At 48.0% G+C, this 23,666-nt stretch overlaps 1 protein-coding gene across 7 annotated transcripts in view; it reads right to left on the bottom strand.

Annotated features, from left to right (window-relative positions):
• Positions 1 to 23,666, bottom strand: part of ASAP1 (ArfGAP with SH3 domain, ankyrin repeat and PH domain 1) — a 293,346-nt gene that overhangs the window by 256,265 nt on the left and 13,415 nt on the right. For 2 of the 7 annotated variants that reach the window (XM_074316673.2, XM_088798948.1), the window contains exon 2: positions 2,863 to 2,948. The exons of 3 other annotated variants lie outside the window; for them this stretch is intronic. In XM_074316673.2, coding sequence (XP_074172774.1) covers positions 2,863 to 2,921 — 59 coding nt within the window. In that variant the 5' untranslated portion in view covers positions 2,922 to 2,948. Of the gene's footprint in view, positions 1 to 2,862; positions 2,949 to 18,762; positions 18,918 to 23,666 lie in introns of those variants that run through there. 2 more of the 7 variants (XM_074316674.2, XM_074316676.2) reach the window with 2 other exon arrangements.

Raw genomic sequence — 23,666 nt, 5'->3', positions numbered from 1 at the left:
CTTTCACAGTAGAAGTTCGATATGAGTGTTTTTCTAAAACACATTTCCTTTTACGTCCAGAAATCATAAGGCTTTCCAACCCTTCCAACAATGTTAGAAATGCAGCTCAGAGGTGAGAGGTCAGCGCTTCTGCGTTCAGCTCAAGGGACACATTTCCCGTCCGTGTGCAGCACTCATTCCTGACCCCTGTCCTGCGGCCAAAAAGGGACATCAGCTGTGCTCAGGGAAATTCAATTTGGGCTGACAGCTGGTGGCATGATAATGGCAGGACGTCTGCCTCGACCTTTGCAAAGGCAGGGGGCCAGCAGTCACAGAGGTTTCTCTTGGGCTTGGTGTAGGAGGGTCTGAGGTTTAGGTCAATTCGTTTCTATGTATGGAGAAAAACCCTGAGAACGAGGCCAGCTGATTTCTACCACTGGCTCAAAATTCAATTCGGCTTCCATTTGTTATCTCCCCCCACTGCCCCCCGCTGTCCTGGTGGCATTTGGGGTGAAAACAGGGAAACGTCTTGTTCTTATGCCCCCGGACTTGAGCTTTCCTAGGGGTGACAACAGCATTGTTGGGGGTGTATGTGTGTGTGATTTCATTCACTCATTCATTCATTTTAATAACTAAACAAAGAGGTCCCTGGACTAATGTCTTGAAAAATATAGCACATCTCTGCTGCTGTGGGTTCCCCTTCTCATCTACTGAACTCCAAGTCCCAACACCTGTCTGCTCCATGGACACCAGGTGGAAGCTGACATCCGTCACAGTGACACACACGGAGAAAAAAAGCTGACCCCTTCTCAGTGCTGGTTAACAGCGAATGGAGAAAATAGCTTTCTGTTTTCCCGTATAGCCCGTATGGGACCTACCAGCTTACCTAGGATGTTGCAACTCTTCTCCCTACCAAGAGTCGGTGGAGAGATCGTCATCTCTGTCATTTCTGTGATTGGAATTACGTGACCCTCCTGTGGCCCCAGGGTGTCCCACACTGAGCCTCACCCAGTGGCTGTTCACGTCTTTCCTTTTGCTCTAGACAGAAAGCCCCAGGAGGATAGGTTTCACTCTGGCTGTACCACCTCCTCATTCCACATGGTTTTATTGAAATATAATGTAAATATAGCCGGTCCCCAAATAATGTCATTCCATATAACACTAATGAGATGCTGTAGAAACTGAACTCTTCTTTAGATCAACTAGCTTACAGTAAAACTGGTTTCATTCTGTCGCTTTCCTGAAAATCGCAAACCCTATTGATGACGTTCAGTGAGGACTTAATATTTTTAAAATCATCTGTGTCACAGGATGCCACTCAAAGAAGGTGGACACCCATGAAACCAGCACCCAGGTCAGGAAACAGAACCTTTGCAGAACCTCAGGAGCCCACGGCATGCTCCCTCCCCGTTGCTGTCCCTCCACCCACCCGAGAGGAAAGCCTGGGTCTCTAACAGACAGCTGTAGCAGCTCTGGACCATCTGTGTGTTTGAACTTTTCGCTAAGAGAGAAATATACGTCTATCTTCTTTAAGCCAATGTTCTTTCAGATTTTATATCATTCATAGTAAAACCTCACCCTCAATGATGCACAGAGTTATTGCAGTTGTAATTCCTGCCACCTAAAGACACCTGGAAAATGGATGTCACCTTTGTGTTGGGCTCTTGCTTTTAAAAACAAAACAAAATAAAACAGGATTTCAGGTAACTGTCAAACTATGAAAACAAGCAGGCAAAGCCTCCTTTATCCTGGAAGGTGGTAACAGTCCCCTGTCACCTCGTGTCTGGGTCACACCAAGCCTGTCAGGATTGTCTCCCTGCTCCCAGCCTCTCAGCTCTCCCACACATTCTGCACACTTTTGCTTTTCTAGTTATCCCTAAAAATTACTTTTATCCTGAAATTTGGAATAATTACAATGCTCTATGTGCCTACTTTATAGAAGGTACCATATGCCTTTTTTTCTGATCGGCACCAAAAAACCTGAAACATAAACATTACGCACACACACACGCCTCCCCCCTTTCAAAGATAAGAAGACAGAAGACATAGAGCAGGTTAATGGCTTGCCTGAGGTCAGACCGAAAGTCGGTGGCACAGCCAAGAGTCAACCACCCCCTCCCGCACCCCCATTCTTTCCTCCACACAGTTGACTTCCGGGAAATGCCAGCCACAGCACGTCAACCCTGTGACAATCACCCTGGCAACCTTAAGAGTCACAGACTCTATGCATTTCCTCTGCCTAATTTTCATGGCTCTTCCTGCCCAGTCTAATTTTGTATCGTCCTCTAAAACAAACCTCCACCCACTGAGGGCAGACTCCTTAGACTCCATCATGTGCCCCTATACCAGACCTCAGTATTCTGCCCCTATACCAGGCCTCAGTATTCCCAGCTGCAAAATGGGACAAATCAGACTCCTACCAAGAGGCAAGACAGCATCAGGGGAAAAGGCAGGAGACCGGGAATCAGGAAAAATTTACTTCAAATCCAGCTGGGCCAGTTCTTTATCTGTAAAATGAAGGTGGTAATTCCTACCTGGGGTGGATTGAAGGAAGAGTATTCCTACAAAGCCACTCGGCCAGAATAAGGCCTATTATTGTTGGTGGTGTCACTGTTGCTGCTATTCCTGACTTTATTCTGGTGTCACCACCCGCCACCTTTCCTTCTGCATAAAGGAGACAGGTCATATGATAGAAAACACTTCTGAAAACTCTACAGTTCCACAAATGCCAGCGGTCTGTTCTCCCCTAATACTCACAGCCATGGTGTTTTGGTCAGAAACGAGGGCTTGAGTTTCGTCAAATTGTGCATTTCCACCCCCACAAGAATCCCACCACATTTCCCGGACTGGACCCTCTGCACAAGATGGGCTAAGACCACTCACCGATTCCATAGTGAATCTCTTGACGAAAAACTGGAGAGCCTGGAGGCTGAAGATCTCATGTCTTAGCCGTCACATCAGAAAATTACCTGGATGGGAACAGGGACGGGAAGAAAGGTGACACGAGTCATCCAGTAGGACTGGGCAGAAAACACTATCTCAGACCAACACGTGATTGCATTTGGAGGCCGGCACCCTCGTCAGGAATGTTCTTACACCACAGGGTGGCTGTCCAGGCAAGTGATGGGATAAAGCCAGAAAGCCACTATTTCAGCAACCCACTTTGGGGCTGCTATGTCCATCGCTGAATCTGTGCAAGGGCTCAGGAATCCTCTCGCCTTCTATGTCTAGCTCGACGTTGGGGAGCAATTTACAAGTCATTAACTTCCCTAGACCTGGGCTCCGAAACGTGAAATTAAAGTGTGCTGACAAGAGACAGGCAGACAGACAGACACCTGCCGTGGTGTGCCCACTGGAAAGCAGAGGTGTTCCCCCAGCAGCCTCAGGAAAGAGGGCGATGTATATGAAAATTTCAGGCCAGCCCCTCTGAACCTGAGAGAGGATTTTAATTAATTCCTGCATATCAAAGCTTAATTAATTGCTGAGTGCACAGAGCGCAGGACGTCTTAGATGAAAGGTATTATGTAAGGGAACAGCTTCAATATTTGCAGAATGGAGGGAAACAGAGGCGGGGCTGTGAAAACAAGATGAGCTAAGGGCATGCTTGGTACTTCTCCAGGGATCCCTAGCTCAGAGTGGCACTTCCATCTGGGGCCAGAAACTGAGGCACATTTTTTTTCAATTAACGTTTATTTGGGTGACAATTGTTAGTAAAGTTACATAGATTTCAGGTGTACAATTCTGTATTACGTCATCTATAAATCCCATTGTGTGTTCACCATGAGGGACATTCTTGAACCACGGTCTCCCTCACGCCTGTAACCAATCCATTGCCCTCCTATCTCCCTTACTTCCAGATGATCTCTCAATCCATCTCTCTCTCTCCGTCTCCCCTGACACAGCCCTGGACCGTGCCTCCATCATTCTCAGCTGGGCCACTGCAACTGCCTCCTAACTGGTCCCCCTTCATCATCATTTCTCCCTCTGAAATCTGGTCCCCCACACTAAAGCTACAATAACCTTTTACTTCTTCTCTGTTTTATTACGGAGAATTCTATAGACCCAAAAATAGAGAAGAGTGTCATGAACAAATGTCCCCATCACCCAGCCCCAATCACCAATTCATAATCAATCCTTCCCCCTACACACCCTCATTCTCCCCCTCCGATATTATTATTTCAAAGCAAATTCCAGGCATCTTATCGTTTTAGTCCTAAGTAGGACAGCATGTATCTCTAGGATAAGAACTTTTATAAAAATACAAGTGCAATATCATCGCCATACCAAAAAAGAAAATTCCTCAAGTCACCAAAAATCCAATGTTCAAATTTCTAATAGTCTCATAAATGTTTAAAAAAAACAACCCCATAGTTTTTTTAAAAATCCAGATCCAAATTATGCCCACATCTTACAACGGGCTAATACGCAGAATGAAAATTTTAAAACAAAAATCTGGTTGTTTCACCCCCCATCTCTCCATTTTAGTGCTTTAGGATAAAAACCCAAATCATTTGACATGGTCCAACTCATGTCCACCTCTCTGGCCTCTTCTGGTCCCTCCAGGCTCACTGCTGCAGATACATGACCTTCTTTCAGGTCCTGGAACTTTCTACGGTCCTTCTGCCCCAGGGCCTTTGCCCATGCTGTTCCCTCTGCCTGGGAGGCTTCCTCACTCACTCTCTTTGCCTAGTTAACTCCTGTACTTCCTTAAATCTTCCTTCCTCAGGGAAACTCTTCCTGCTTCTCCTGATTAAATCACAGACTTGAGCTGAGGTTTTCACTGTATATTCATTAATGTGAACAATGAATCACATCTGTTGATTTGATTTAATTATAAGCTATGAGAAGAGTGCGGTGTTTGGATTTGCTCATTGGGGTCTCCCAGCATCAATCACACAATGCCCACCCAGCACAATATCTGTGACTATTTGTCGGATAAATGGCTGAACCGTTTCCTTCAAATGGACTGAATCATTCGGAAGTTTGAATCACACACTTAAATTAGATGGGGAATTGACAACCTTCTCCTGAAGTTCGTATGAAAACGTCATGGACTCAGGAGTGCCAACACGATCCTGGGAAAAGGACAATGTGCAAGGACTCGCGTTTCCCGATTTCCAAACCTGCTACAAAGCTACAGGAATCAGGACAGTGTGATACTGGCATTAAGGAATAAACACGTGCTCTCCCTCAGAATCAGAGCACGATCTTCCTGTAACATTCGCCTCCTGGTCACAACTTCTATGTCACACGTCTATGAAAAGTTAGGCCCTGTTACTTGCGTAGTCAATGCTTCTCTCAGGCCATTCTTCAACTTGCCAGCATCATCCCAAGTGTGTTATACAAGCAGCGACAGTGTATAGGCTGGATCGCTGCTCCCCATTCTTCCCTCTCGACCTAAATCTGTCATGTGACTATGTAGCACTTCCCACTATAGTGAGTGCTGGTTATTTCCCTGTCCCACTCAATTCTGGACTGGACCACTGACTTGTTCAGCCAATGGAATGTGGATGCAAGTGACAATGGGTGGGTCCCAAGTCCCTCCCTCTTGCACTCCTGTGATGCGCCATGAGGAGGGTGTGTCTTCCTAGCCCATCCGCTGCTGCCTGTCTGAACCCAGACTGATGGAAGACATCCGAGGCAGATCTGAACCCCACCAGAAGTCCAGCCTGAACCAGCCTAGACCAATTTAGATCGGCTGAACCACAGCTGACCCACAGACCCATGAGCACGAAAAGAAGTATCTGCTGTCACTGCAATTCTGAGATTTCTGTTACGTGGCAAACACGCTCGGGAACACTAACTGCAGACGCCAATGAACATCAGCAAGGGTTGGACAAACGAAAGCCATGCAGCACACAGCACAGGTGTGATGACACTCGGCAAAGCTACCTCTTACAGAATATCCACCTACTTGGTGCCAATTTGACCCTCATAATAATCCTGCGAGATTCTGGGTCAGTTTTCTGGGCCAGCTTTACAGATGAGAAAATCAAGGCTCAGAGATATGCTATGATGTGTCCCAGAGAGTGTGTGGCAGAACTGGGACTCCAACTCAGGTTGTCTGACTCAGAAAGTCCAAGACAGGCTTTCCCTCTAAAAGAGGGTCTTGCAGATGCTCAGACCTAGCTGTCACCTACGTCCCCAGTCTACCAACTCACCACCACCGTGTTCCACTTCCTTTAATGAGTCTTCATCGGAGGCTTCCAGGATGGAGTGGAAAGGCCCCTGGTCTTAGTGTCAAACGCATGCCCCAAGTTTCAATCCAGCTCTGCCCCTAAGCAGAGCCCCGTCCTGGTCTATGAGTCCTTTGGCTCTTAGGTCCCTTGGTTTGTGAAACGAAGCTGCTAATCTTCGCCTGGCCTACGTCACTCGATGAACCTCCAGGCTGGTATGTGAAAGAGCTGTGTGAGGTGTGACCCCAAAGGCAGCTCACATCCTGCTCCCTCGACTGTGAGCCCACTCAAATTAGGTTAGTATCTACGTATGTGTCGGTATCTCACCCACACTGTTCCAGCTTCAGGACCCACCTATGCTTTGAGACTGCCATTTTTTTCAAACATCGATCATTTCTTTCCAGTTACAAAAGTAATTCAGGTCCATCAAAAAAAGTATTGAGACATGACGCTAAAATCTTCTATTATCCCAACATCCAGGGACAAATACTGTTAGGATGTTAAGGCTATTTCCTTTCGGCGACTGGTTTTTGTAAGGGCGAAACAAATAACGCCTTTCAATTAACATGATTTTCTTAGAACCAGGGAATTACCGGTAACTACGAAAAGTTCCATTTTGCTTGCATTCATTCATTCATTCATTCATTCGATATTTGTTTTGTACCAGCCATGTGACAGGGACTGTTCATGATCAAGGAACTATCAGTCACCCATTCGTTATTTTTTTTAATTCAACAAATAGGGAGCAGTTTGCTAATTATAGTAATAATTATAATAGTAATAATAGTAAAAAAAAGTAGTGGTAATAATAGCGACAACAGCTTCTTTGCTATATCCTGTACTCGAACAGTTTGGCTTACTATTAAAAGTTGGCCCTTAGAACAAAGGCACCTGGCTTAGAACTCAGATTATGGCTCTTTGGTGAGTTATTGATCCTTTCATGCTTCACTTTCCTCATCTTTAAAATCGGGAGAAGTGAAGTACTTACCTCCTACAGTCGCCTGCGAGAATTAGTAAGATAACATCGTTAAAGCACTGAGCAAAATGCTTGCTTCCCAGGGCTCAGTGAATCCATGGTAACTAGCAGTGGTGGTAGTGACACTGCCTCATTTCATCCACACAACCATCCCACAAGAAGCTGAAACTCAGAGGTGAAGGAGCTTGTTACCACTCGGGAGCCTGGAGCACACCACTACCGGGGACCCTCTGAGAGTGGAGAACACACCCCAGCATTGTGTGTCCCGGGGGGTAAGGAAGCTGGGGCTTCTGTGCCTCGTTGGCCAAGCACGGCCAGGGGATGCTCTCACACACAGTACGGGTAGGGACACACAGCGTCTGTAAATAAGTGCTCAATAAAAATGTCAGAGGAGTGAGTGGACGTGTGACATCAACACTGGTGCTCTCCTCTGCAACCTCTCATTTCCCACTGTCACCAGTGACGGATGCTTTCAAGTGTCTACCTGCTAGAGCGAGCGGGAATTCATTACCGTCAAGCATCACATTTTTTTTATCCACCCACATGTCTGCTTTTCCATTGCAACGCTCTTCTGTGACTTCCACTCTGCCAGTGTCAGTCAGGATAGCAATTCCAGCCAGGCAGGAATAAGAGACATCAACCATTTGGCACGTAAGCCCTTCTTTCCTGCCAATCCCCCAATAGGAGGTGAGTTTTGTTCAACAGAAGAGACTTCACAGATGTTGGGATTTGCATCCTTTTATAGCGGACGTTACGAACTCTTGAGTCAGCCGAGGCTGGCTACAGCTTGGACAATTTCGTTAGTCCCATAATGTCACAGCAAACCCTCTTCCTATTTCCTGATGCGATTCTTTCCTGTTCTATGGAAGCTGTGCTTAGAAAATCAGGGACCTAAAGAAGACAGCCCGACATCTATTTACGCCAATCTTCCTCTTATCTAGTCAAAGCCCAACTTATCTAGTCCCACTTGAAATGCCTGTTCTTCCAGGAAGCTTCCTCCAACTTTCCCAGCCCAGCAACCTATGCAGTTCTGAACTCTTACAGAACTACGAGTACCAGCAGTCCTAAGAACAATAACAATACTGACCCCCTTTGGAGCACTTTCTACGTACCAGACCCATTCTTGGCACATGCGATATTTCATTCAATCCTCACCATAACCCTGCGAGGAACTGTGATCCTCTGAATTTGACGGAGAAGTAAACTGAGACTCACAGAAGTGATGTGACATTTCCCAAGTCACACAGCTAGTTGGGGGTGGCGGGTTCAGGATTCAAACTTGGAATGGCTTGACTTCAGAGATCAAGGCTCTCTACTCACCACACCAAGCAAAGCAATAAGGGTTACCACTGACTCCATCCTGTTCTGCATTACTTTCCGAGTGTTTCAAACAGATCAAGTCAAACCTCCTCTCCTGCGGCGATTGTAGACTGGTGAATGCCAGGACCGTCTGAGTTGGCCATGGGGATTCCCTACCAATTATTAGGTCTCCTAAGTGTCCGTATCCACTAGAAGCAACAAGCCCTACATCCCTCTCTGTCCCGAGGAGCCCCCAGTTATGCACCTGTGGCCTTTGGCCAGGTTAACTCTCCAAATCTCTCTAGCCCCTATCCACCAGTAAGTGTTTGGGACAGGTGGCTCCTACTGACTATCCTCTCAGGATGACCCAATTTAAGGTGCGATATAGAAGGAAGCAGATAGGACCCTGCAGAAGCCCACCCCCAAGAAAGCCAAGAAAGGTTGAGGTGGTCTACCTAACAATCTGTGGTCTACCTAACAATGCCTACGCCTCTGAACTTTTGCTCCGTCCTCCTGCCTCAGTCCTTGGTTAAAAAACCCATCAAAGATGGTTTGGGCCTCTCCTCTCCCAGGAAGAGGTCATATGAAGGACTCGTGAGCAGAAACACCAGAACCACTGTCCTGCTGGATGATGAACTCATGATGACTGGGATCGCAGGCCTTACACCCTATTCCCTGAGTACACTGCATGCTGGGCCAGGCAGGGAGGAAGTGAAATGGCGTAGGTGGAGCTGACAGTCCAGTGGGGGTGGGGGGCCAGGTTGACACGCAACGGACGGGATGAACCCTCCGAGGTGATCTAACCTGGGTGTGAACACAGAGTCACGGGACCTGCCTCCTCAACATGGAGCACGTGCGTACTGTGTGCTCTTCCCCTCAGCGACGGCGTCCCGGAATGTGGCTCCTCTGCTGGGGAAACGCAGCCATTCTTCCATTCATTCACTGAAAAAATATTTGTTAGGCTAAATGTGAAGGATATAACAATGGTTAGCGAAAGGTCAGGGCTCTGCTTACTGCTGGTGAAGAGAACCAGACCTTTAATCAAACGCCCTCACAGGTGATGAGGAAAAGGCCACATACTGGGTTCCATAGGAACCTGCGTATTACAGGTGACGAGTAAATCCTCAGCATTTTAAAAAGTTGCATCCCCAGAATTTTGTGCATCTTAAAATAAGTGAATAGCAGAGAAACAGCCTCAGTGACCCAAGGGGACAACAATCGAAGTCACCTTGGCAGCCGTGTGCTGGGAGGCCAGCGACGCTCATTCACCAGCCACCGTGACCTGCGCCTCAAGCCACAGAAGCAGACTCAGCCCCGTCTGTGCCATCACAAAATTACACGTTTCCTTCAGGGTCCCCTGGGAAGCTGTGCAAGTGTGGAATGTGAAATCTGCAGGTGCCTAGGGTTTGCTGTGCTAACAACTGTTTTCCCAGTACGATCGAGGTCCTTTTAAGCAGTGGCGTGTTTACTCAGTGAGCACGCTGAGGGCACACCCATCTGTGCGGCTGCTCCCCTGAGCTCGCTGAGTAGGGAAAGGGAGCCGCAGGCAGCCCAGTGCCGGGGGAACTGCCCAAGCCACGGAAAGAGGAGAGCTTTTGGAGCAGGGAGCCTGTCACTCCTACACTGGCTCTCCCTCCTAACTGCTATGTGATCCATGGGCAACGGACGTCACTTCTCTGAGCCTGCGTCTTCTGGAAAATGGGGAAGGACGCAGACTATGATGGCCACATGTCTATGAAATGCCCAGTGCATCTGACTGAAGTAACACCTGAGACTTGCGGCCTGAGAGCTCGCGCTCGGCCACCAAGGGGCAGGCTGGAAGTGCCAGGGAACTGATTTTCCCAAGTGCGGCCCCCAGGTGAGGATGTGAAAAGTGCTAGCATACAGCAGAGGTGGTGGACAACTGCCACCGCTGTGACAACCCACAACTAGGAAGGACGTCAGCAGCCTAAGGTCCCGGCTCAGCAGCTTCTCAGCAAAGCCAGCACCGGGGACATGGTTCCTGTAACTGGTCATCATGTCGTCCACTGGCCACTGCCCCAGGGACAGTCAGGGAGCACAGAACCGACCTGTAAGTCACCTTCCAGGAGCAGCACCTCACTCGATGTCGCAGCCCCCACCCCACCCAAGGGAAAGGGCACTGGGATGGAAAGGGCTTTGCACGGAAGGCTATTCACCCCGCTGCAGGAAGCCCCTGCTGCTGGCAAACACAAGTCCTGTGCAGTCACCAGCCACCACGCCACCTTCAGTTACCCTGACTCTTCCCCCAGACCCAAGCAGTGGGAAGCGCAGCTGTCACTATGAACCCCATTTTACAGAGGAGACAACTCTGATAGAGTAAGTAATAACTGAAAAAGGATAAGATAGCGAGCATATATTGCATGCTTGCTGTATCAGACACCACACAAGGAATAATTTCTGTAATCCTCTTAACAGCCCTAGGAGACAGGTCGTATTATTGTCCCATTTTATATAGAAGGAAACTGAGGCTCTAAGGATGAGCATCTTGCCTGTTTTCACAGCTAGTAAGTGGAACCTGGGTCTGTCTGATAACAGAAGACTCCTCTTTCTTACGAATCCCATCAGCCTTTCGGAGCGGCGGCTGCCTCAGGAGAGAGGCCTCTGCTGTATGGATTTCTCCTCTAGTGCTAGAACTAAGAAAGAAAAACAAAAAGCAACCTGTGACAAGCTGGCAAGACCAGCCTCGCCCCTCAAGCTCACTCCTAACTCCCTGGAGCAGGTCCAAGCAGCATCACCCACCCAGCAGCCCGACGTGACAACACTCTTTGTAGTCACATATTCCTTCCGCTCGGTGATAGCCACAGTTCCACATTTTACCATTTCTGAGACGCACTGTGTCTTACTATCCACGAACCTTAATGTGGCAGAGCCTCTGTTTTCGCCTCCGACGCTGTGACGTCAAGAAGGTGTGGTGCCATCACAGGCATCTCAGAATCAAAGGGAAGAAAGTAGAGCTCGGGAATGTGCCAATCTCACCTAGGTAAAAGCCCAGGACTGCTTCTGGGCCTCAGAAGGCTATACGTGTGAGAAATGAGGGGCCTACGTATTCTTCCGACCACCCAAAGAATCCATCAAAGCACTCAGACGCCCCGATGAGGTTTCACCCCGTAGTCTTCCATCTGTCTATGGCTCAGAAAGCCCAGGCTTGGAATCGTGTGTATTTGTACTTCTGATAAGAAAAGGAAGGGACTTCCTCACTTGGCGTTCCACAGGCAACAAGAGCTAATGGATGCCCATTCAGTTATACAGCTATGAAGTATGTATTTGACTCTGTCTCCTATTTTGCCATTCATTCATTCATTCATTCATTCATTCATTCATTCATTCCTACAAGAGATCAACAGATGCCACTGGGCACCTTCCTACAGTGTAAGGCAGAAAGGTGACTCAGTAGCTACTGGTCCCTGCAACAATGGACGTTGGACAAAGTACAGAAACAATACAGAGGATCGGACACAGAGTGGTTTCACAGAGAAGTGGTAACACATCAGGTTTTGAGGGATGAATGGGGCGACACCAGGTGGAAAAGACAGGACCAGGGACTTCTGAGCGCACAGAACAACAAGTTCAAAGCCACAGCCTGAAAAAAAGAGAGCTTTCATTGGGCAAATGCTCGCTGACCCCGCCTACCATGTCCTGATACTTTTGTTACAGTGTCTGCTGCACTGAGCTCCCAGGCGCCCTGCACCAGCCAGACGCCCTGCACCAGCCAGACGCCCTGCACCAGCCAGGCCCTGCCCAGTGTCTCTGAACTGCTGCCAGCCCAGCCAGGCAGCCTGGTCTCCTGCTCCAGGTTCTCAGGCCTCCCATCCCTGGATATGGTTTTCATTCTGGGGATTTGGCCAAGTGGTTTCACCTCTCAGTTTCCACTTCCTCATCCATGCAGACAGGAGAGTCAGCAGCTAACTCCTGGGGCCATTGTGCAATTCCTGGCATGCAGTAGGTGCTAACTGCAGTAGACGGTTCATGAGGCGAGAGACCTTGTCTGGCTTGTTCACCAGAAAATTCTCAGTACTTAGAATATGTCTGCACTAAAGAGCCAGAAGCATGTAGTTTTACAGATTTTTAACGTAGTTAAGACCCCATAACATAGAATTGACCATCTCAACCATTTTTAGGTGTACAAGTCAGTAGTATATTCACATTGCTGTAAAACAGATCGCCAGCACTTTTTCGTCACGCAGAACTACAACTATACCCATTAAACAATTGTCCATATTCCCTTCTCCCAGGCCCCGGCATCCACCATTCTATTTTCTGTTCCTCTGACTTTGACTACTCTAGATACCCCCTATAAGTGGAATCATACAGTAGCTGTGTTTTTGTGACTGGCTTTTTTCACTTAGCCAAATGTCCTCAAGGTTAACATTGCAGCATGTGTCATAACTTCCTTCCTTTTTAAAGCTACCTAATATTCCACTGTATGTATAGACCACATTTACTTTATTCATCCATCGATAGACATTTGGGTTGCTCCCACCTCCTGGCTGTTGTGAATGACGCTGCTATGAACAGGGGTGCACAAATACGTATTTGAGCTCCTGCTTTCAATGCTTTGGGATATATACCCAGAAGTGGAACTCTTAGATCATATGGTCGTTCTATTTCCAACTTCTGAAGACCTGCCACACTGTTTTCCACCATTCCACAAGCCGACCAACAGGGCACAAGGGTTCCAATTTCTAGGACGGGATGTGTAGTTGAAGAATAAAATGAATGACGTATTTGTTGAATGAACACAATAAATACCTTTTGATGGGCTGACACTTCCCCTCAGGTGACTTACAGTCTCAGTAAGTATACCCAAGAATAAGAAATAAGAGCAAACACTGATACAACTGCAGGCACATACTGGAAACGTCCATGCACAAAGGCTAACGTTGCTCCCACGGCCACACTCAGTACCAGAAGTTCCTCCAGGACTGACTCTCCTCTAATCTCCCATCTTGAGCCCCCAGACCCTGGCGCTGGGGCTGACGCACAGCAGTCACCCAGCACTATTTGCTAAATGGTTACAGAGTGGGAGGTTCAGTCCAGGAAGGCTCCCTGGAAGAAGATGGCTTTGAAAGAGGGAGAAGCCAGTGTGGCAGAGAAAAGGAAGAACAGTGTCTGACTCACTCGCTTCACCTCCTTCCTGAAGGCAGAGGCAGTGTGCATCTAAGACTCACAATAATACAGTCACTTGACACGCCGAAGAAACATGCTTTACAGATGCTCAATAAATACCTGCTGACGGAATCCATGATGAAAATGAGATAAAAACAAACACGGGAAACATCACAAAGATGTCTACTGGAGTCATCTAAATGGGAAACTGGGGTCCCTTTGAAACTATAAGGAGACATTCATGGGCTCTAACCTCACCTTTCTCCCTCTATCACCGCCAGTCGAACAGGAAGCCTTAGAGAAACTATCTTTGAGCCCGACCCTAGGAAGGCTTGTGACCAGGGGACACTCCTATTGGGGCAAACTCAGTCCTCTTCTTAGCAATGATAGTGCCTGTAAACCCAGAAGGATCAGACAAGGTCACCAAGACTCCTTTTGATAAGGAAGTTTCTCCAGAGTCAGATTTGAATCTATTCTACACCACAGCTGTTTGTCTCCCAGGTGTGGTGGGTGCTAAGCCTGGATGCCGCTGACTCACGGGAGGCTTGAGTCCACGTCCTTCATCACTCAGTGTCCCCCAACTTAGGATGCCCATTAAAGTGGAAGGTCCCTGGAAAATCACGCACGCAGGCACGACAGAGTTGTACGCAAAGCAAAGCAGCGCCACCTCCCATCCCCACTCTTCTGGAGACGACTTGGGATATACCAGAAGATCCTGCAGCGAGCAGTGTCTGGCTCAGCCAATGTTTGTTGAATGAATCCATTAATGACCGCCTAAACAAACACCGTCACGCCGAGCCTTTCCAGGCACGCGTTCATTTCCTATCGGAGTCCAATTGGCAAGCAGGCAACACCAGCCAGAGGGCCATGGAACTTCCTGAAGCCTTTTGCTTTCCAAGTGTCTTAAAATAGGTGGTCCTGAGCCTTGTGTCGGGCCAGGTGGGAACCAAACCTGTCTTAGAAGCCCAAGCTTCCCACCTTGCCCAACCCTCTCTTCCCCGAATGACAGAACCACAAGAACTAGTCTGAGCGGGGAATACCAGTGTCCCATTGGACCGTGGTTACTGGCTTTGGAGACAAAACCATCTAATGGAAAGTCTAACTGGCTCCTTACAGACTCAGTGGTCACACAAGAGTCCCAATGCCCGGGTCCCCCAATAACCCTATTTCCTGGGAGCCGGGGAGACAAAGCAGAAAAGGCATCAGCAACTTCTGGCTCTGGTCACATGGCAGCCTGAGCTGCCATGGGCCCCTCCCCCTCATTACAAGCATGTAAAATCCTGCATGAGAATGACTCAAATGGTTTACAATATGTAGCCAAAATGGAAAGAAAGAGGGCACCTCATGCCAGAAACAAAGGCCGCAGCTCCCAGCACACACACTTGCACACAAGCAGGAGGCCTCCAGGCCCTTCCCTGTGGGCGCACGGAAAGGCCACTGGGCAGTCTCCAGATGCCCGTCCTGGAGCCGTTACAAAGACTTCACGTACTGGGTCAGGACATTCCAGCGTCAGCCTGTTTCCTCTGTGGAAGCAGTTTTCTTGGCTTGTTCTGATACAGGAGATAGGAGAGGAAAGACTGGTGCCCTCTCACGGTTCTGGGATCGGTGTGGAAAAGGGGGGATCAACTGAATCGTGGGAGCCCAGACGGCCCAAGTCTGCAGACACCACGCCTAGACCTACTTTGTGAGAAAGCAAATCCAACAAATACCGGCTTACGGATAAAAAGGTGGGGGGAATCCATGGGCTGACAAAAAGGAAAAGTCCAGGCAGGAATGTGGTGGCTAGATTCTGGGGCTCAAAGGATGTAGTCAGGGAAGGGCTACTCCCCAACTCTTGCTCTGCATTCCTGGAGGGGTGCAGGGTGATATTCCAAGCGGACTTGCCCCAAGGGGGCCACTAGCCCTCAGGTTCAGCAGTCTCTGCCAAAGGAAAGCCTCTTTCTCAGCAGGTCTAATAAAAGGCTCAGGGTTGACTCTTGACTGCATGTGGATCCTTGAACCAATCTCTGGGGTGGGGTGGGGGTGGGGTGGGGATGCTGGAGCACTTGGCTGGCCAGGCATTGCTCATATGCCCGTATGGGTACAGGGCCGGGTCACATCCACAGGATCTATCACAGGATCTATACAGGTTACAGGGAGGGGGGGTACATATCCACAGGAAGCGGGGGGGGGAGGGAGAAAAGGAGGAAAGGAGGGAGAGAGGGAGGGAGGAAGGATGGGAGGGAGGGAAGGACACGGCAAGGAAGGAGGAAAAAGAAAACATGGTGTAAACTACAGATCATTTTTACTATTAGCGGCTACAGTGCCAATCATCTTCAACTTTACATAAAACAAAGAGAACAGAAGCAACCAAGCTTTTATGTCCTTTCTTTTTGCTGTAACAGCTTTGTTGAGGTATAAATCACATACCATACAATTTACCAATTTAAAGTGTACAGTCCAATGGTTTTAATCTAATTCACACAGTCATGCAGCCATCACTACAATCAACTTTAGAATATTTTCGTCGCCCCCCCAAAGAAACCCCATACCATCAACAGTTACTCCCCATTTCACCTCTACCCACTCTTGACAAAGGAACACTGAACTTTCTGTCCCTATAGATTTGCCTATGCTGAAGATTTCATATACTGGGGGTGCCAAAAAAATGTACACAAGTGGACACATTGGTCAACGTTGCTCAAGCAGTAGTTCGCCGTCATCAGAAGTGTCTGGACGCTGATGGGAACCACTTTGAGCCCCTCTTGTAATTGCAGAAGTCACACGTGACTTGTATTCCTCTTTTGTTATCAGTATATATTTAGTACAATTTTGATAGTTTTGCCCTTTCTTAAACCGTGTTTACCTTTTTTTTGGGCAGCCGCTGTATATGATATCCTATAACAAGGTAAGTTTTTAAAATTCTGTCTTTTGTGTCAAAATCGACAAAAAGATCCTGTTTCCTGGACTCCTCGTAGAACTCAGGCCTGAGGCTCTGATGGACTTGGGCCTCACTCCCTAGAACGGCTATTATGGATGAGAATCGGGGGAGGGATGAGGGGCCACACCACCGAGAGACGGCTCGCTGCCCACGTGACCCAGTCTGCAGCAAGCAGCCAGGGACACACAACCCCAGGAGGCCTGAGTCCACACTGTAGGGCTTGCCCTGGGCATGGTGGGCGGTGGAGCAGAAAAAGCGTGGGCTTTAGTTGAACAGATGTTCCAAGGAAGCCCTAGGGAAGGCCGCTGTGGGTTTCTGCCAGGCATCCTTCCTCATTCTTGATTTCACACGGGATTCCCCTTCTCCCAGGAAGCACACATTCCTGCAGTTTCCGGGTGTGGGCCCCACGGGTTCAAAATGATCCCAGTAATTGGCCAGTAAATTAGCTCAGGACGGCACGACGTGACCCAAGCTCGGTCGATGAAACCTGAAGCTGGAGGTTTCTGGGAAAGCTCTTTCTCCATCTGCTAGGAGAGGTTCTGGAAATGCTGTGTTCACTCTTCCTCCGGATGTTACAATGGCGAGGTAAAACCCAGAAGACCGCCGCTGGTCTCACTGCCAGGCTCAGGGAGAAGCCACACAAAGAACAGACCCGAAGAATCAGGAAAACGGAGCTGGGGCTCCTGGGATAGAATCTACTTTTGGATCCCACTGTGTCCCCTCAAATTGACCCTTGGGGACTAAGAATGCAGCAGATTCCTGGGTAGGAATCTGGTTTGCAAGGTGGTTTTAGCCAACAGGGAGATGGGAGAGAGGGGAAAATGAGGGCTCCATCCCCCTACCACTCCCTCTGCAGACCACTGCAAACTGGCTGCCACCCTCAACCGAAGTTTCAGTTCTGCTCACGGCCCCTGCACATACAACCTTTGCTGTCTCCAGGTTCCCGTAACTGTTCCCTCCCCAGCCCTCAAACTAGGCTTGATACAGGAGCCACAAGGCCATGTATCATCCCTGAAGATTCCCCACACATGCCCACACCTTCCCAAATATACCTTTTGTGGCCCACAAATGCAGGGAAAGTTGCTCAAAGGCATTAGTCATGAGGGAAATGCAAATCAAAACCACAATGACATATCACTCCTTACTCACTAGGTGGCCACAACACACACACACACACACACACACACACACACACACACACACACACACACTAAAAGTGTTGCTAAGGATGCGGAGAAATCAGAACCCTTTTACATTGCTAGGGGGCCCAGGGGGGATATAAAATGGTTCAGCCACTTTGGAAAAGTCTGGCAGGTCCTCAAAAAGTTAAACATAGAGTTACCAGGTGACTCACCAATTCCATCCATAGGTACATAGCCCCAAAGAATTGGAAACAGGTTTTCAAACAAATGTTCACAGCAGAACTGTTCATAAGAGCCAAAAAATGGAAACAACCCACGTCTATCAACGGATGGATCAACAAAATGTCGTCTACCCATCCAATGGAATAGTATGTAGTCATGAAAAGGAATGAATGAAGTAATGATGCCTGCTACAATACGGATGAACTTCAAAAACCTTATGCTTAAAAAAACAACAACAACCTTATGCTTAGTGAAAGCCAGACTCAAAAGGTCCCATATTGTATGATTCCACATATATGAAATGTCCAGAACAACTAAACCCATAGAGGCAGAAAGCAGACTAGTGGTTGCCAGGGGCTCGGAGGTGGGGAGAAGCGGGAGAAGGGGAGTGACTGTTTCATGGGTACTACCTTTCCTTTGGGGGGATGCAGTGAGATTGAACACCGTTGGGAATGTACTAAACGCCACTGAAGTGTATGCCTTAAATGGTTAATGGTTAGTTTTATGTCAATTTGACCTCAATTTTAGAAAAATCCCTTTATGAAATTCTCCTTCAGTTATCTTAACCCAAGAGCGCTGTGTGTGTCCTGTGGGGACGAGGACCGTCCACGCCCCCCACTCGTGGACGGGTAGTGTGTGAGTCCGTGCACTTGCTCACTGCTTGTTCCATTGACTCCAACCTTGTTCTTTACAGCAGGAAGTTTCCTAACTGACATACCCACTCGACCACATGCCAGCTGGGTGTCCTCGGGCAAGTGTCTAAGCTTCTCGGAGACTTAGTTTCCGCGTCTGTAAAATAGGGCTAAAACTTCATTGGGTTGATGTAGGATTATTGCGACACTAACTTAGGAGAATGTGTAAGACATGTATCGAGAACATTACACCACATGCTGACTCTCCCTCAGCAGCAATAATCTCTACCTGGTAGAATTGGTATCGGGCTCAAATGAGGAACATCCAATGTAGCAGTTGAGCACACAGTCTGTCACCAGCTTGCCACAGCCTGAATCTCAGCTCCGCCCCTTACCGGCTGTATGACCTTGGGCAAGTGACTTCTCTGAGATTCAGTTACTCATCTATAAAATAAGGATAAATATAAGTGAGGATTAAACATAAAGCGCTCCACACAGTTTTTGGCACATAGCAAGTGCTGGACTAAGTTAGCTACTATTATCATTACAGCTACTATAATAATATATAAATACGAGATGTGATCAAAAACTACGGTGAATGCTGCCGAGTGCCATCCAAGGGAAAGGCAGGGTCTTCAATACGGGAGGTGGTGCATCAAACCTTAGTAACAGTGTGTGACAAGTTTCAACTTGTTCTGTGCAGTCAGTCGGGTGTGAGCGACGGTCAAGAGAAGGTATGTTTTAAAGTGTGCTGTCAATCATCCTCCATCATGACAACACTCCGTGTCACACATCGCTTCTGGTACGGCAATTTCTGTCAGATGAAAATATTACGGTGTGTCCTCATCTACCTTATTCACTGCATCTGGCACCATGTGACTTCTGGCTCTTCCCCAAAGTCAAAATGATTCAGGACATGGAGGCAGCCACGACAGTGCAACTAAAGACACTCACGAAAGAGGACTTCCAGAACTGCTTCAGAAAGTGGCAAGAATGATGGGATAAGTGTGTTTGAGGCAAAGGGGGAGTATTTTGAGGGGGATTCATGGCAATGTGTCTTTTACTGTAATACATTTTTTTATTTAAACATTCACCGTATTGTTTGATCACAGCTCGTATGTACACATGACGTCATTAAAATGCTGCCTGTACAAAATAGAGTGAGACACTCAAGTTCAGCTGGTGTTCAGGCAGGGGCATTCGGGGCCGTGGGAGCAACCTGAGCAAAGGTGTGAGGGCTTGAAACAGGAAGTGAAGTGTGAGGAGGGTGGCACAAAAGCTCGAGCAAAAGCTGCAGGGAAGAGGAAGAGGAGGAGAAAGAGGAAGCGGGAAGGAGGAGGAGGAGGAAGGGAGAAAGCGGAGGAAGAGGGAGGGTGGGGCAGGAGGAGAGAGCAAGTGTGAAAGGAGCAGTCAAAGAGGAACACGGAGTCGGACCCTGACAGCCGGCCTGTGGGAGGTCAGCCGTGGATAACTGTTGACTATACGGAAAACTTCACGTGACCTGGGCTAGCTCTTTCCACGTGAGGCCTGGTTTTCTCACTCAAGGGGAGGACGTGCTGCTGGTTCCTCTTGCACATCGACCAGCTCAGCCTCCCGTTGAGTTTTGGTATTTAAGAATAAAATGCACAAATCCAACAGCTTAAAAAAAAAATACATCATTTTCCTTCTCTGGACCTCAGTTCTCCCATCCGTGTAATGAGAGGGTTGGCTAATGATATCAAAGTAAAAAAAGAAAAGAATCCTATGATTTTATGAGAATGGCGGTAGGGTTGATCCACCTATATTTATCGAGCATCATTGAATTTCAGATATTAGGCAATGTTTCTTTAAATATCAGAATGTCATAACTAAACAGGAAGTGGCATAAATGAGGATTCGAAACATGGCTTTTTATAGAGTAATTTACAAAGGTAACCTGGAGGATCTGATTCCTGGCCGAGGTATTTCCCGGCCCCTGCACCCTGGCCCGAGCTTCTCTCTTCCTCAGTATGCTTTCCTGCCTTCTCACTTACCTTGGGCTTCTCTGAGACTTCTCCTAAATTCCTTCTGCCCAGACTCACCCATTGTCCTCAGAAATCCAGACATTTCCCTCGTAACCTTCCTCCTTCCTCCTTCCTGGTGTCCCCAAAACTCTCTCCCACAGACCAGCCTCATGGAGGGGATTCACGGCACCGTTGACGTAGGGCCCGGTGACAGACAATCGTCATGGCAGATCCCGTTCCTTGTCCATAAAGGGGCTTGGACACAGGGAAAGAGCCAGAAGCTTGGAGGCACTGAGCCTGGGTTCCAATCCACAGATAAACCTGGGGCCTCAAGCAGCTCCGTTAGCAGGCTGAAGCCTCCATTTCCTCACAACTGCTTCTTTCTGTTACGCTTAAGGAGGAATAATAAAGATGGAGCTGGAGACGACCTCACTGTCCCTTGCTTCACCTCCCTCATTTTACAGCGAGGAAAGTGGTCCAGAAGTGGCTTGAGGTCGTAATTGTCACCAACGTCAAGTCTAGAACCCAAGTCTATGTGAACGTACAGTAGTAAGCAGAACTAAATTGCCAACTGGCTTACGTCAGTTTGCAACATGACTATAATCCATGGCTATGCCACTTTCTATTTAGTTTATGACACTCGGATATTTATAAAAGCATTGCATAATATCTAAAATCCAGTGATACTAAATAAATACAGGGGGGCCACGAGTGCTGCAAGTATCATAAAATCGCAGCATTCTTCTTATTTTGATACCATTAGCCAACCCTGTCATTATACGGACGAGAGAACCAAGGTTCTGAGAGGGGAAAAGAGTGGTCTGAAAGGTACACACTTGGTTTGGGCTAACATTGCGATGTGAACCTAAGTTTTTTTGTTTTTAGTCACAGTTTTTTCCACACTATTCAGTCTAACAACATATAAGCTGCTCGTTCTCTCCAAATAATTCTGAATATCTCCAATAGAAATATATACCAGAATAAGATATCGAAGAGGTATATATGGCAACATTCATATATATAAAGAACTATCACAAATCAGCAAGAAAAAGATATATGCTAAATAAAGGTATGAGCAAAAGAGGTACACAATTAATAACTGAAGAAAACCAATAGCTAAGAAGGAGATGAAAATATTTTCAATACTAAGAAACGGCAAACCAAAACAACACTTATCTTCAGCCCATCAGCTATGCAAAGATTAATGAAAACGTGCAGAACAAGCACGGGTTTGAGGAAATGCACACTCTCAAAAAACTACTCTTAGCAATTAAATTGGCAAGCCTTTCTGAAAGGCAGTTTGGTAATATTGGTGACACTACAATGTGCCTACCCTTTGTCCCCACAGTTTTACCTCTAGGAATTTGTCCTAAGTATATATTTGGACTGTTTGTCTGCATTATTGCTGCAGCCTCCCAACCACTTCCCTGCTTCTCGTCTCGACCCCTTGAACCAATTCTCTATAAAGCAGACGTCAGGATCCTGGTAAAAATGTAAGCCAAGACCATATCACGCCTCTGCTCAAAACCCTCCGTGAGCCTCTGTGCCCACTCAGAGTAAAAGCCAAAGTCTTCAAAATGCCCAGCAAGACCGTGCCCTCATCCCCACCCCATCACTTTTTCCCCTTATCAATGACTGTCCGTCACTCACTCCACTGCAGCCTCACTGGCCTCCTTAAGGTTCCTTAAATAAGTCACACTCGCAGCTACCCCAGGGCCTTTGCACTGGCTATTCCCTCTGTTCTACCCCAGACTGCCACAAGCTCACTCCCTCAGCATCTTTGCATCTTTACTCAAATGTCACCTCTTCAGGGAAAGCCTCCTTGAACACCCCCTCTGACAGTACACATCCCCTCAGCCCTCCCCAGCCTCCCTTTCGGTGAAATTTTCTCCACACATTTAATGTTTGTTGTCTGTGTCCCCCAATTGGAATTACGCTCCATGAGGACAGGGATTTTTCTCTGTTGTGTTCACAGCTGTTGCCCAGCCCCTAGAATAACGCTGATATGCAGTGGGACCTCAAATAAATATGAGTGGGATAACTATACAAGTTTCTAGCCAGCTAGATGCAGAGGAGGTCGAGAGGAGAATGCATGGGAGCAGAGGACCGGGTGGGGACCGGGGCTCGTCAGCTGAGCGGGTCACAGGGACAACAGCTTGGCTGTGCTGTGCGCAGGGGCTGTTTTTAAACCACCTGGAGCTGAGAAACCTTTATCTGCCTTTGGCGATATTTTAAGTGATTAGAGAACAATGATGATCTCAGGGTTATTCCTGCCGTAAGAGTTACCATGGCCTCCCAGGAGCCGCAGCTACTCACCCCTTCCTCCCAGGGACCCAGGGCCTCTTGTTAGCGACAGCGTATTTGCTCCCATGAAGGGCAGGCCTTTCCAGATGGCAATTCTCTCTTTCCCACTCAGATGATTGGGTTTGACAAGCATCACAGAGCCTTATTCCAAGTGGTGTGTGTAAACAGGGTTAAGTGGGGGAAGAAATGATTTTTATTTGGGGCCTCCCAGGTGCCACAAACTTGTCCGATATGATCCCATGCTAATCTCCACCCTGCAGTGGATGTGAACAGTGCCAACGGAAAGGTGGGGAAACTGAAGTTCAGAGAAAGTACGCTGCCCAAGGTCCCAAAGCAAGAGACACAGATTCCCACCCAGGATTCTGACCCAGGACTAGCTCATGCCCAAGCTGATGTTCTTTCTACCACAACACATTGTCTCTATGACGTGAAAGGGCTCAGCCTGTTGCTCTTTCCATCCTTAAAACCTGGGGTTTCTCCCCTAAGGTTTGAATTTTCTCGCGATGCATCGCACAGGGAGGCCGACACACAGGTCAGATATAAAAGGAGGCCCATCAGAGCCACAGAGCCACAAATCCCACCTTCCTGGTGGCAGGATCAAGGCCCACGTCCTTCCTCATCTTATCCCTGCACACTCCTCCAGGTTCAAGGTGTTTCCACTTTCCAGGCCCTCGGCCACCCCGCCCCCCACCATCCTACCACATCACATGCTTCTCCAACGCCAGGCGCACACCGGTGGCTGTGGCTACTGTTCTGGGCTGTGCCAGTCTCTGCCCTCAGCCCCAACGTGCCCCCCTCCCTTGTCTGCTCTCCGGGTCCCCTTCTCAACACACGCATGTAACAGATCAAAAGTCACTTCACTTCCTGGGGACGGCTCCTTCAATGTACCTCTCCCGTGAGACTGGAG

This window comes from Rhinolophus sinicus, chromosome 6 (assembly GCF_057876585.1).
Source record: "Rhinolophus sinicus isolate RSI-liver-muscle chromosome 6, RSI-T2T, whole genome shotgun sequence".
NCBI lineage: Eukaryota > Metazoa > Chordata > Mammalia > Chiroptera > Rhinolophidae > Rhinolophus > Rhinolophus sinicus.
This window is presented reverse-complemented; position numbering and strand designations above follow the sequence as displayed.